We start from the raw sequence: 14,076 nt of genomic DNA on the forward strand, positions 1-14,076 counted from the left end.
TTCTGAAATCGCTACTATTGTTTCACAGAGCTATTTAAATCAATAACGGTATTATTCGGTGCCCTATCTATACTACTCACGACATTTGGTTGTAAGCAAAAATAGCTGCGTTCGCGCAAACTTGCCCGTGTTTAGAATAGTTTTTGACTCGCATTTCAAAAGTCTAGTTTTCAATACAAAGTGTAGCTTACTCAAAAATCATACCAACGACGGTTTAAAATGGCTGATGTGCAGAGAGACCAACCAGATACTGCAGCCTCACGATCCAAGATATATGGCGTGCCCACATCTCCAAACCGACACTCTCACAAACTCACATCCGACTCGCACACAGTGGGGAAAAAACGACATGAAAGTCACAACACTTCGTTTCTACCCCAGGTTGGTCCTACTGAGGCTCATATTCATCGTGGAAAAAGCCATCAGCATCATGAAAAGAATGGACAGCTTCATGAACATGATGCAAGTCATGGATACTCTTCTCATGACGATGACAGTGGTGAAGGGCATCGCTATCCGACAGACGCGTCTGCTCTAGCTGCAGAGTCTGGAGATGGTGGCCAACCAGGAGGTCAAGAAGTATGCACTCAACTAGCAAAACCTAAACGGAGTTTATCTGCGCATTCTATTACTATTGGACATCATACAGGTGGAGCAAATGAAAATATCACATTTGCAAATATCTCAAAAGCATTAGCAACCTCTCAGCAACAAGCTGCTGCAGCCAATGGCCAATCGGAGCGGCTACGTATTTTGTTACGTGAAAAGGATGTTGAAACAATGCGACTAAAGCACGAAAACATATTCTTAAAGCAGGTATGTACACAAGTCTCAATGAAATAGTTTTTCAATCTTGATGCAGCCAAGCAAAGCTAATTTGATGCAAATGATACTGCCTAATAGATGGAGAGACGACATCAAAAAGATATTGAGCAATTTGAAGCACAATCTCAAGATGCACCAAGATTGATTCGTGGAATGCGGGAGGAAATAGCTAATCTTAAAGTACGATGAATTTTTTGATTTGATGCCATGCAAACTCGGAATTTTTTCAAAATCATTCTTGGTTAACCACCAGAATTGACACTGAATAATTATTGGCTGTAATACAATATATAAATAGCACAAGCTCAAAGTATATTTTTTGCAAATTGGAGAGGATAGCAGGCAATTGAGGCAGATTGACGAAGAGCGCCGAAGACTGCGAGAACAAAATCAAAGGTTGGAAAAACTTGTGGCTGCCAAAAATCTTGCTGATTGTGACTCTCTCAACTCGCAATTGGAAGAAGCCAATAAAAAAATAGCAGATCTTGATCGAGCCAACTCGGTATGTAACTCTTGCTGATCTACTTGTGAATTTGTGCAACCAATGCCAAATTGATCTAATACAAGTATAATCTATTTACACCATACTAAATTTACATGCTACGCTTTTAAAACAAAAACCACAATGGTTAGGATTTATTAAAAAAGGTAGAGATCACTGAAAAAAACTTGATTAATGATAATCGGCAGCTACGTGGAAAAGTGCATAGTTTAGAAAGAGAAAACCAATTAATCAACGATCGTACCAAAAAACTGGACTCTATTATTCACGTAAGAATACCCATGTTTTGGCTATTTGGCAAGATTCGAGAGTCTGATTAATGCTCATCAGTGTAGATTCATATTTAAACCAACATTTACTATCTGAATGATTCAAACTTAAAGGAAAAAGACAAAAAGATTGCGTCTCTTTCAATCTATAGATACAATATTGTTCATCATAAGAACGATGCAGTTTGTAAAGTCTGTTTAAAACGTGAAAAAGAGGAGACTGAGTTTAAACGCAAACAGCAGATTCGTGAGGGATTACCTAGCCCAATCTCACCAATTGTGGTCGTAACATCTGCCACATCGGTGCAGATTACACTATCAGCACCCTCACCAAAAAATGATATACCAGTATTGAGCTGGCTGATGCTATACTATAGCAATGATCCAGCAATGAGTGAACGTGCCAAAAGCAGGAGAGTTTCTGTTGATAGTAGTGGTAAAATTCAAGAAAAAGACAGAGTATTTGTGTTGAATGAGCTGGAGCCAGGCTCACATTACTACTTCCATGTCACCACTGGACATGACGACGTTGAAAGCGATCCATCACGTCCAGAGATTGTTTTAGTTGGTAAGCGTCAACAAAATCAAACTGGCCATGCAATTGATTGCAATTTAAGATTTCATCGTAATAGCATATTTGTAGTGAATATGTTGGTTTACCTAGATTACATTTTTTGACTCTATATGTAGATGCGATCCCATCTGCTCCAACTGCCATAACAACGACAATCATTCTTTCCCCTCCTTCAATTCGCATAGCATTCAAACCACCCATGGATACTACTGGAACAGCAGTTACAAAATACAGAGTGTACAGCTCCTCATCATCAGCATTTCACGATCGTTTCCTTGTTCTTGAAACTGATGCGGCAGATGCCGTTGAAGAACATGATGGTACCAAGGCTGTGACCTACTACGATCCACAAGTCTCGGTTCCACTATACTTTAAAATTGCCGCTGTAAATACAATGGGAGAAGGTCCGCTTAGCGACACAAGTTCTGAAACAATTCTCGGTAAGTAACTTTGCTCAACATCATCAGTGCATCAAGTTTGCTAAACTACGAGTTTATTTGAATCTGTAGATTTTCCGCCCAATCAACCTAGTAAGCCAACTGTCAAGAAAATTTCATTATCATCAGTTCAGATTTCTGCAAATGTGAAACCCAACAAAGGAACACCCGTACAGTCTTTTGTTGTTGTGATTTCCAAGGTTCAGTCACAAATATCTGGGCAAGCAACTGGAAATAGCACTGAGCAGATTCAAAATATTAACAAAGAGATTGTTGTTCCAACTACTCATGGACATCCCAACGATCTGCTTTACATTATTGATAACTTGGAACGTGGAACAATTTACAGATTTAGTGTTCAAGCAAGTAGCTTTGGTGGGGATTCTCCCATGAGTGAACTAAGCGACAACGTGGATATTGGTATAGATTAAATTATCATGAGATGAATCGATACTGTTGTCAGTTGTCAATATATCTCAAATACCTACTTTATGTTCTTATAATATAATTTGTTGAATGTAGATGCTCTTATTCCAACATCTGGAGATCCAACTATCACTGTTTTATCCCCTTCGTCAATCCAAGTAGAGTTTCCAAGTGTTGTTCATATTGAGCAGCCCAAGCTGGAGGGCTTCAAAATTGTTTGGAGCATTGATCCTGATCTGCATACTTTAAGTGGTTTTACACAAACCATTTCACTTGAACAATTAAGCTATACTGTGCATAATCTACCAGAAGGCAAGTGATATTGATACGGAATCAAGGTTGCTTGAAGTTAAATCTCATTTAAAAACTGCTATTTACATTGAACATTGCAGGAGAATGTCTATACGTTTCGATTTGCTTGATTGGCATGCACGAAGAAGGAATGTATTCAAACCCCATATTTGTACCGCTTGCAGGTAAATTAAATTGTTTCGAGTACACATCTCATGCTATAATGTACCCGTTCAAGCATAGTAAACCCAAATCATGATGAATCAAAACTATAGCTGGGATTTCACTTCCACGATCACCGACACCGACACCAGAGTATGAAGACATTTTGAACAAGAGCCAGTATTCGTCAATAAACGCACTATATAAAACTGCATCAAAAGGATCCATTCTTTCCATCAGCCAACGAGTTGTTAATATGCATCATGGGATGCCAGCGTATCACGATCCGCCTATTGACGAGACAGGTATATCTCCACGAGGATCCATGGATTTATCACATCGTGGACAGGATGATCATGGACGAGATTCAAATGGAAAGCGAGTTGGTTTAGTCAATCGAAGTCAGCGCATGGTACCTGCACTCACTGGAAGCAAATCCAGATTAGGAAAATCAACAGGAAACTTGCTTGTGGCAAATTCACATGAAAAAGGATTTAAATCTCTATCGAGAAGCGTCCACAACCTGTCGTCTAATGCTCAGCTGCTACATCCAAAACTCTCCGAGCATGAAACAAATCATTCTCAGCAGCTAAACTCTTTGGAGGGAATCCCAAAGAACAAAACAAAAGTGTGACGACTGTCAAGAGAAGATTTGTTTCGAGTTCACTGCCAATGTATTGTCAAACACGTTTGAATTGATAGCGCATATTTCTCAACCAACATTGATCTACTTGTCCACCAAGAATTGTATATTTCAGTTTCTACCCCAACAGTCATAACTGATCAGCATACTACTAAATACTTTGGAAATAAAAGGTTTTTGCCAAGCACAGGCTGATTTGATGCATTTTCAAATGAGACTCGACTCGCTTGGATTGAACAATAAAACACGTGATGACACGTTAAAATTTTGAATTTTTTCATGGCCAAATCTTGCAGATTGCAATATAGCATTTGGATTACTATCGCCAGCCTTTTGCATATTTACATAAGCCAATGTCACACAATCTGTATCTTCTGCGGAATGTGCTAACTTCAAAAGTTCTTGTTAGCCCATCAATCAAACTGGACGTAGGTATTCCATAATATTTGGATGGAGATCATCAACACCTAGTTCGTTTCTTCAGTGATTTGTTTCAAATAATTCACTATTTTTTGGTATTGGTTGGTTTAAACCTTTACAACTATTGAAAACATGAAATATGCCCACATTAACAGATATTATTGTGTTTCCATATCAACTCATCAATATAATTCATCCTACTTTAGTCCAAGATTCTTGCCCAGATTGGTGAACAGCGTCCCCAAAACAAAATTCGTCCAGATCATTGGGTTCCCTTTTTAGCAGTAACAGGATTCAAGAGTGCCGAAACTGTCGAGGCATTGCAAACCGCTATCGCACCCCCGCTTTCATATTTCGGTCCCAAAGTGCAACATCCCAGACCAGGTCAAGGAAAACCTCTTCAAGGATGGAAAATTCCTGAACAAGTCATTCAACGCACGTTTTCACTCTATACTGAGTTGCTCAATAACCGTAAAGTTCACGATGAAATCTTTGGTGCGCACAATGTATCAGATGTGATTGCCAAACGATCAGATGTGGAGGCCAAGAGTCGCGCTGGACTGCAAGTCTCTGAGATGGAGTTTCTGGAACCAATGTTTTCGTATACCATGTGGTGGGAACGAGACGAGTTTCGACGGATCATAGAAACAAGTACAGATGGTTGGCCCATCTTCATTGAACACAAGCGGCTGATGTTGCTTAGAGGAAGATTTCCAAAATTTCCAGAGTCTGAAAATATTATTGAATCGGCATTTGATTAATCAAGCATTTGATGGTAGTCCGATTGTGTTGGATTTCATGTAATAGGTGCATTACTAAAGTACATTTTTGGTGAGATCTGATGTATTATTGAACTCTGATCTTGATAAGCTGGCCTTGAGTTGAAAATAATAGAACCTATCATTAAAATAACCGTACATGAAAACAATAGAGTTGATGTAAATAGATGGTTAAAATTGGTTTTATTTTGATGTTTTGAATCATTGACGTTTGTAGTATAATTTGAATTGTGCGTTGTTGATTCTGGACTCGTTGCAATGCAAGCCATTTTCGTGAATGCGTTGAGTGAACTAGCCACGTGACAGACTTGGTGTAATTGCCTGCTCGCATTTCTTGCAAACTAAAAAAAATTAATTCAAAATCCAGTCAAGATGGATGTTACTGAGCAATTGGAAGCTCACAAGGAAAAATAGTAAGTGAAGTACTGTATCTAGCCAGTCCTATAATGCTTACACTATTTGAATTGCTTATATTTTGTCCAATCGATCATGATTTGTTTTAGCGAAAATGTTTCTGTAGAAAAACCAGTTCCAGTCGAGTTTGATTTACGATGCCTAGCGGCTTTCGACCCAAATCCATTGGATGAAACCGAACTTAGGTACATTCATTAAACCTATTAATTACTCATATATTGATACAAGCAATCATCAATATATGATGATTGCTTGTCTGTTGATAAACTGTTCTAACTTGAGTTTACTCAAACTTTAAGATCAAACAAAGTGGACAACTATCTCAAGCAATGGTCTAGAGATGGTGCTCAGCTACTTATTAATGCAATTTTTGGTCTTGAAACCAACTCGAATGACGATGGCTACTTTGCCATACTACCTAATTTGATTTCAAGAATTCCTCGTGCCAAGCCTGTAAGCTAAACACTGCAGTCGTGTCTAACCTGTCAGCTTTATATCAATTGTGTTTACCAACACTTTTATGGTTATATTTGATAGATTCCCAAGGAGAATAACAAGACTCGATGGGAAAAGTTTGCTGCAGTCAAGGGCATCCAAAAAAAGAAGAAGAGCCGTATGGAGTATGATGAATCTACCCAGACTTACAACCCTCGATATGGATACAAGGGTGGCGAAAAGGATAATCTCAAAGATTGGATCATTGAGGTTCCTGATAACGCAGGTAATAATCATTCATCTAGGTCGCATAATTGAATCATTTTGATGTCTACTAGATGGGTATTAAGCAGTGTACTGATTGAAATTAAATTGATTTATATTATTTTAGATCCTATGGTGGATCAGTATCAACAGAAGCGTGAAGAGAAAAAGGGACGAGTAGAAAAGAACCAAATGCAGCAACGTCGTAATGCTCAAGAATCCTACGCAGCAGAAAAGGGAATTGACCACAAACAGATGCGTAAACAGCAAGTATCAAAAATGATTGTCGAGTCAAAAACAGCAACAGCTTCCTATGGTCGATTCGACAAGAAAATCGAGAATGAGGGGAAAGTCAAGGTGCGCCGAGAGAAGCGAAAGTTTGATAGTGTAGCTATTCCTGCCAATGTGGAAAAGGATATGCATTTGCGTGTTGCAGAAGATGTTGGAAAGCCAAAAACAAAGGAACCCAAGTTAAATCTCCGAAAGGCTATTCATGAGGTTCGATCGCAGAAGAAATCGAGGGCAAAATAGTGTTTAATAAAAGCTACGGCGTGTCATTTCATCTTGAATAAATTGATTTAGCATTGAAACATGGCGTATTACACTTGTTTATTATTCTATTTAAAAAAGTTGAATATTGATCGTAAACCACGAGATATGACATGAAGCCAGCATGAACTCGATGGATCACAGTTGAAGTTTGCAAAGTAAACGGTGTGGAACTGGTTAGGCATTGGTAGCAACCTATGCATTCCAAATGGCATTTATCACATACTCCATGTAGTCTCATTTGTATGTGATTTCAACACGCCTTGCAATGCAAACAATTCTTGTTCTTGCATCTGCATTTGAAGTTGCATTTCGGACTGATTCATGACATTGGCAAACATTGATGTATGAAACTCGGAACGTTCATGAGCACCATGTCGATACTGCCCTTGCACATTTGATGCATTCTGTAACAGCATTGGGATGCATCGTGGCGTGCCCATTGGGCACAGATGTGATGGCATAATTTGCTGAACTACTGGATACTGGTAAAAACAGTACGAATCTGCCAATACATGTTGCGTTATTTCCGGTTGATGTTGAACGTGACGCTGTTGCAATATAGGTTGCTGAAGTTGAAATTTTTGCTGCTGTGATGGATGGTAAATATGAAGTGCAAGTTGAGTAGGATGCAAGTGATATTGGGGCTGATGCTGCTGCTCATGGAGTCGCACCTGGTGTTGTGATTGCGGAATGTTTCTAGACTGATAAATGGGTCGAGCAATTGGAGACGGCGTCATACTCATTGGAATAGAAAGTGCATGCATACGAGAAATCTCATCTGCATTTAAGGGTGCAGCACACCAATCATAACATCCGTCATTAATCAACCCATAGTGCGCTAACATGTTTTTAAACATACAATGAAGGTTATCAAACTCGAGCATGGTGAATGGTCGTAAGCGATCGCGAGTAACATGGAGGAATGTTGCAAGGGGTTGTGCCAATGGTTCATATTCTGTTCCAAGAAGTCCCGTACAAAATGCGTGAATGGACGCATCGCTTTTGCAATTAGCAATATCTCGATGAGTACGAAGAGCTCCCCATGGAAGTTTGCTTTTACCGCCTGCGATAAAAAACTGAAGAATTTCAAAGTCATGTCAAAATAGATCGAGTCAGCTCAAATTGAATCCAATAAATTGACAAATCAGCCGCATGAGCTTTTCAAACCGAGCTTACCATAATGACATAGCCCAATGACTCGAGATCATCCTGCCATGTTGGAACTAAAATGCATTCAAGCATTTTGAAATAACCAACTTGAATTAGCAAAATTGCTCTGTTCAAAATCTGTTGCCCAAAGATTAGTTTATATATTTACTTACAGGTTGCACCGTACGTTTGAATAGCCCATGACATGAACAAGGGAGTGCCGGTTTGTCCAGGAAGTTTTACTGAAGGTGATGTAGAGTACCCAAAATCAATCAAAATCAGTTTTTTACCATCTGGAGATGTGCAGATATTTGAGGGTTTGAGATCAACATGGGCTTGACCAGTACGCTCATAAAAATCACGAGAAAGACTCATCTATAATAAACATATTGTCAGTGGTACTGTATAAAAGTTGTGGATTAAACCCAAAGAGTATCTTGAATATCGCGACTTTCAACAAAAAATGGCAACTTACAATATTCAAGGTGAGCATAAGAATCGTTTTTAGGCTAAATTTGTAAGCACATTTTTCAAACTTGGTTGCGACGCTTTCAGAATGGCAGTCCATGACTAATGCACGCCTTCTTTTGCAGGCTGCAATCAGCTTTGGGGTATTTCCTATAAAGTTTCAGTGAACGGTTATAATTGTTAAATCAACTGATTTTACTATTACAATGATGCCAAAAAATCTCTAGATCAGAAACATTCATGTACCTCGTCCAAGTTTGTGAGTATTCAATATTTTCATGGTTTGTAATTCAGCCAAAAATTGTTTCTTATCCTATAGTAAAACATGCAATGTATATTTCCATTAGCACAGGCTAATTTATCCTTGCCAAACAAAAACTGCACATTTCATTATTGTCATCTTTGCCAATTAAATGGATAGTACATACCTTGACAATCTTGAGTGCAACAAATTCTTTGCGACTTTCCACTCCAACTTCCTGAGCCAGAAAAACATCACCGCATCCTCCTTTTCCTAAAGTTTGCAGCAGGTTCCATTTTCGCTTTCCGTTATCAGACGGAACCTATTCATTTTCAAACAAGTTAGAATTTAAAGTGCACTTGTTTGAGCTCAAAATATAGATTTTGCAGACTCGTGGTGTGCGAGTGAGCCAAATCATCAGCTTATTCGATTTGGTAGTAAACTTTTATTAAAATAAACAGTGATACATGATCGCTTACCTGGTTGCTGTTTCGCGAAGATACAGTTTTTGCAGAGCTAGGAACCAGTGCGTCTTCCTGTAATAGGTAAAGTCAATACATCAGCTTATAAACCAGAAAATTGGGAAATTAAACGATGAATGGAACGACAAAATCCGGGTTACCTTTTTTCTACAAGTAGCCGAAGTGGGAATTTTTCGAATGTCATGACTGATGATGGGGGAAACGGCCATAGTAAGTGGAGCATGCGGCCTTTCAGGAGAAATGGGAGTTTTTGGAGTACAGATAGCAGTAGCAGTACTAAGTGACACCAAATTTTGCTTTGCTTGACCAATTGGGCTTGGAAATGCTGCAGTTGCAGGTCGGATTGGAGCTGGAGAAACTAAAACTGATACTGGCAGACAAGGTTGTTTGGTGGAAGTATAGTTTGCAGCGGGATCGCACTCCAATGCATTGAGATTCTGCTTAATGCCAGGTGAAGAAAATAGCCGAGCAACATCCTGTATCGTATAAAGTTTAAATTTTAGAATGAAAATAAGTTAAGATGCTGAGGTGCATGAAGCTATTCAAGTAGCAAGGTTTAGTCAGCGAAATTGTAACGCATATCTTTGTATCGATAGAGGCAGACACGAGATGCCGTAGTGAATTGATGGAATAAATAGAAATGGCGAGTATAAAAGATTCACTAATATACGTAATCCCAGATAGGTTGCCAAAAGTCTTTCAATAGTTTGACAGTTGTATTAAACGGAACACACCTCATTTGCAATGCTTGATCCAATTAAATCATGGATATGAAACGCTTGCTTAGTGGACATCTGGTTTGCGAAAATCCAAACTTATGCTATAGATCTGTAAGCAAAATTTGCGACTGTGAAATTACTGGTCCTAATGAATGGGTATGTGTTTGCTGATGTAAATGTAGCAGTATACGTCAAGACGGTGGTGGAAATGTAAAGGCGACTTTTATTTCAGGAATGATAAGAAGGCAGGTGCGCTCTTTATGAGATTAGCGTCAGTATAGAAAGTGTATCCATGTATAATAAAATGAAGTAATTAGACATACGCCAATGTGTTTTCAAAAATAGCTTGTAGAGCGCAACCCCACGCAAATCTGAATGTAGCCCAACCTATCTGCTAATAAAAACAGTAGTTAACCACTCCACCCCAACATATTGTGAATTGGTTCATTCGATCTTCAAACGAGACAGCCTATACGTCTCGACGCGACACTGTCCACACCAAGCTAACCACCCCCTCCATATATCAGCCTTCAACTATAGCCATCCACACTAGTAGCCATTGCTGCAAAAGGGTTCTTTTGTCCATGGTTATTTGGTGGACAACTATACTAACAAAATTGCCACTCATCTATTTGTGTTAGTGCTCATTCACTATCCACGCTGCTGAATAACTTGTTTTTTTCAATTGGTAATATGACAATCTACAATACAAGACCCATCGTATGAGAAATCCAAGTTGAATGCCAAACTTCAACACATTGGATTGCGCAGTATTTATATATTCCTATGAATGATGTGGGTTTCAGTCAAGTAGTCTAATAAAAGCCAATCTAAAAGTATGGCATTATATTTCTTGCAACCATAAATCATGATGTTGAATTCTGCAGCAAATAGAATAAACACGATGATACAAGTCTGGCAAGTAGTGCGTATATTAAATACAATTCAAGGAATAATGTTCATTCACCGCCTCTTTTGCTCTGAAATGAACTTTTAACTTTTTGAATCAACACAATGTTCATTATGACATTGTCAATCACTCATTGTTGTATTTTAAAATCTCATACAATCTAACTCGAGAAAATAAAGATTACAGAAATGCGACTGTTGTTTCCACACCAAAATACCAGTCAAAGAGTTCAATTTCATGACATCGATCTTGCCATGAAATTGTAGATTCCAACACTTTGGTGCTTCGCTTTGCTTGAATACAAGAGTGAAGTCGAGATTGTGGTTTACCCAACAAGAGTTTTTTTGGTTGCATTGACTATTGCTGGAAGAGTCTGCAAATACTTTGGTTATTTTCCATTCAACACTTCACATAGACCAACTAGATTCGGTTGCAACAGGCTTGACAGTCATATTGGTTTTGATCAAACGTACTTGTTGAATTCCAGACACATTCATAACAAGTGCATTGTGTAGTCATGACGACTGGACGATATTCGGACTTTGCTGCTGCTCTGGGTCAGGATTTGCATGATCGAGTTAAAACAGCTCGAGTACTCATGGTTGGTGCTGGAGGTATTGGCTGCGAGCTACTCAAAAACCTTGTTTTGGCTGGATTTGGAAACATTGAAGTGGTTAGTTGATAAACTGCTTTAAGCGATTGGTCGACACATGAACTTGCTACACTCTAGTTTGCAATCATTCATACTTTTGTAACCAACAACTGTCTAGGTTGATCTTGATACTATCGATCTGTCCAATCTCAATCGTCAATTTCTATTTAGGAATCAACACATTAAAAAGTCCAAAGCCAATGTGAGCATCATGTCATCAATGTGCTTGATATGCGAGCATGCATTTGTTTTGAGAAAAGATCTACATGAACAGTGCACTTTATTCTAATCAATCTTAACTGGGTTCGATGGTCTAATGCCATCTAGGTTGCAAGAGAAACTGCTCTTCAGTTTAATCCCTCTGCCAACATTAAAGCGTATCATGCTAGCATTTATGAATCCCATTTCGATATGGCTTGGTTCAAGTCGTTTGATTTGGTCATGAATGCTCTTGATAATATAGGTAAAGTCATCACCCTTTGACAGAACTTTTGCATAATAACTGGATAAACTGTGCTAATGAATCGAGCAAAACTCATACCGTGTAGCTGCACGAAGGCACGTCAATCTAATGTGTATGGCTGCCAATGTTCCATTGATCGAGTCGGGAACGGCTGGATATCACGGTCAGGTATCGCTGCACAAGTATCTTATTTCCAGCTGCTACGACTGCTCTCCAAAACCAACTGAGCGTAAAGTGTATCCAGTCTGTACAATACGTAGCACTCCTAGTGAGCCTATCCACTGTATCGTATGGGCAAAAAATTTCCTTTACAACATACTATTTAGCTCCACTTTAGAGGAAGACAACGAAATCGATAATTCTGAATCTTCTGAAAATGGTGAGTTCAAATGTATTGTGGTTAATATAAGATTTTTGGTAATTCTGCTGTTGAACTTGCAAGTACTATAATCCTAGCAAAGAATATCAAGGAACTCAAGGTAGAGGCAAACGCTCTTCATACTCTACGAGAAACAATGGGACATGCTGATTATGGACGCAACGTGTTTGAAAAGATCTTTCAAATGGATATTCAACGACTTCTTGATATGGAAGATTTGTGGAAGACGCATAAAAAACCGACAATTTTGGATTTCAACTCATTGCTAGCCAGCTCAGATTCATTATTCATTGCTGATCCAAACTCTTTGGTATTTGATCAAACCGCTTGGGATTTGACTCAAAACTTTCAAATATTTCTCTCCAGGTATGCATAGTTTTTTTGTTTGGAAATGGCTTTAAAGTTGGTTGGCGGTAGAATTGATTGAAATTTATATTCTCGTGTTTTAGTCTTGATTTGTTATCCAAAAGACTATTGAATAGTCTCAGCTCAGATCCATCTGCTTCTCTGAGGTTTGACAAGGATGATGAATTATCACTGAATTTTGTAACATCTGCTGCCAATCTTCGTGCTATCTGCTTCCATATTGCTACCAAAAGCCGCTTTGACGTCAAACGCAAGTTGACATGTCTGGATGTTGCTTTTTGAAATGATTTGCCATTTTATATGCTGACTAGTCTAGATACTATAGAAATGGCCGGGAACATCATCCCTGCGATTGCAACGACCAATGCCATTGTTGCTGGCATGATTGTAATGCTTGCATTCAAAATTTTGTCTGGACAGTTGAAAACGTGCAAAAACGTAAGTAGCTTAAATGATAATTGTCACAATTCATAACACCAAGTCTATTGATTTGATAGATTCTGTGTTTGTTCGAAAAAAGCCACTAATTGTTATGGATAGACCTTTGTTCAATATGGGGGCGAGCGAAGTCATTTGCTTGCCAACGAGCCCACAGTTTCTCCTAACCCAGAGTGTGCAGTATGCACTGTTGGATATTTTACTTTGCGCATTAATACACACACGACCAGTCTCAAGGATGTGATTGACAAAGTAGTAGTTTCTGGCGAATTTGGCGAGGGTAGTATCAGAGACGGTCTTGGTTTAGCAGGAGAGATTACGATTCAAAACGACATAGGGTATCGTGATCATTTGTCAATGATTGATATTCTTTAACATCAAGTATTAATATTATTTTATTCATAGTTTGCTGTATGATGTCGAGTTTGATGACAACATTGATACGACTCTTGAGGCTCTTGGTGTCACTGCTCAAACCAAACTATGCATCACCAATGATGATGATGATGATTTGAAAAACGTTGCAGTGACTCTGTTTATTGAACAATGGTAAGTATTGCTTCATATTGTTTTGATTTGACATTCAACCAACCATTTTGAGTTTAGGGACGATGCCATAGCCGGTAGTTTTGAACTGCATGGCAATCGCAACATCAAACCCCGTCCAAAGTCCAAGCCAGCCGTGGAAAGTGTTTTGGGAAGCAAGCGGCCTATGGACGATACTATAGACGAGTCCAGTTCAACCCATAAGCGTGTCAAGGAGAGCCACGATATTGTGCTTTTATCCGACACGATCGAGATTGCTTGATTATTTGT

The 14,076-nt window shown here is 38.8% G+C and overlaps 5 protein-coding genes across 5 annotated transcripts; 4 read left to right on the forward strand and 1 right to left on the reverse strand.

Moving 5' to 3' along the window:
- Positions 1 to 219: 219 nt before the first annotated feature.
- On the forward strand, positions 220 to 4,120 carry BATDEDRAFT_88410 (uncharacterized protein; the record flags this gene model as incomplete). The annotated part of the gene is made up of 10 exons (XM_006678613.1): positions 220 to 816; positions 904 to 1,005; positions 1,124 to 1,327; positions 1,459 to 1,596; positions 1,711 to 2,164; positions 2,287 to 2,610; positions 2,680 to 3,027; positions 3,130 to 3,285; positions 3,426 to 3,509; positions 3,600 to 4,120. The coding sequence occupies 10 exons, from the start codon at positions 220 to 222 to the stop codon at positions 4,118 to 4,120; spliced, it is 2,928 nt and encodes a 975-aa protein (XP_006678676.1).
- A 362-nt stretch (positions 4,121 to 4,482) lies between these two features.
- Positions 4,483 to 5,310, forward strand: BATDEDRAFT_88411 (uncharacterized protein; the record flags this gene model as incomplete). Its single annotated transcript, XM_006678614.1, has 2 exons — positions 4,483 to 4,557; positions 4,756 to 5,310. The coding sequence occupies 2 exons, from the start codon at positions 4,483 to 4,485 to the stop codon at positions 5,308 to 5,310; spliced, it is 630 nt and encodes a 209-aa protein (XP_006678677.1).
- Positions 5,311 to 5,838: 528 nt separating this feature from the next.
- BATDEDRAFT_6086 (uncharacterized protein) lies at positions 5,839 to 6,651 on the forward strand (the record flags this gene model as incomplete). The annotated part of the gene is made up of 4 exons (XM_006678246.1): positions 5,839 to 5,927; positions 6,042 to 6,195; positions 6,280 to 6,463; positions 6,569 to 6,651. Coding segments are annotated over 4 exons (510 nt in total), but the record flags the coding sequence as incomplete, so codon positions are not given.
- A 383-nt stretch (positions 6,652 to 7,034) lies between these two features.
- Positions 7,035 to 10,127, reverse strand: BATDEDRAFT_88070 (uncharacterized protein; the record flags this gene model as incomplete). Its single annotated transcript, XM_006678717.1, has 9 exons — positions 7,035 to 8,069; positions 8,170 to 8,216; positions 8,316 to 8,517; positions 8,618 to 8,760; positions 8,857 to 8,923; positions 9,039 to 9,173; positions 9,331 to 9,387; positions 9,474 to 9,809; positions 10,068 to 10,127. 9 exons carry the CDS (start codon positions 10,125 to 10,127, stop codon positions 7,209 to 7,211), a joined length of 1,908 nt encoding a protein of 635 aa, XP_006678780.1. The 3' UTR covers positions 7,035 to 7,208.
- A 1,421-nt stretch (positions 10,128 to 11,548) lies between these two features.
- BATDEDRAFT_1352 (E1 ubiquitin-activating protein UBA2) lies at positions 11,549 to 13,795 on the forward strand (the record flags this gene model as incomplete). Its single annotated transcript, XM_006678233.1, has 10 exons — positions 11,549 to 11,635; positions 11,733 to 11,816; positions 11,942 to 12,077; positions 12,163 to 12,456; positions 12,534 to 12,822; positions 12,906 to 13,076; positions 13,134 to 13,260; positions 13,363 to 13,540; positions 13,571 to 13,598; positions 13,666 to 13,795. Coding segments are annotated over 10 exons (1,524 nt in total), but the record flags the coding sequence as incomplete, so codon positions are not given.
- Positions 13,796 to 14,076: the final 281 nt, after the last annotated feature.

This window comes from Batrachochytrium dendrobatidis (genome assembly GCF_000203795.2).
Source record: "Batrachochytrium dendrobatidis JAM81 unplaced genomic scaffold BATDEscaffold_5, whole genome shotgun sequence".
Lineage (NCBI taxonomy): Eukaryota > Fungi > Chytridiomycota > Chytridiomycetes > Rhizophydiales > Batrachochytrium > Batrachochytrium dendrobatidis.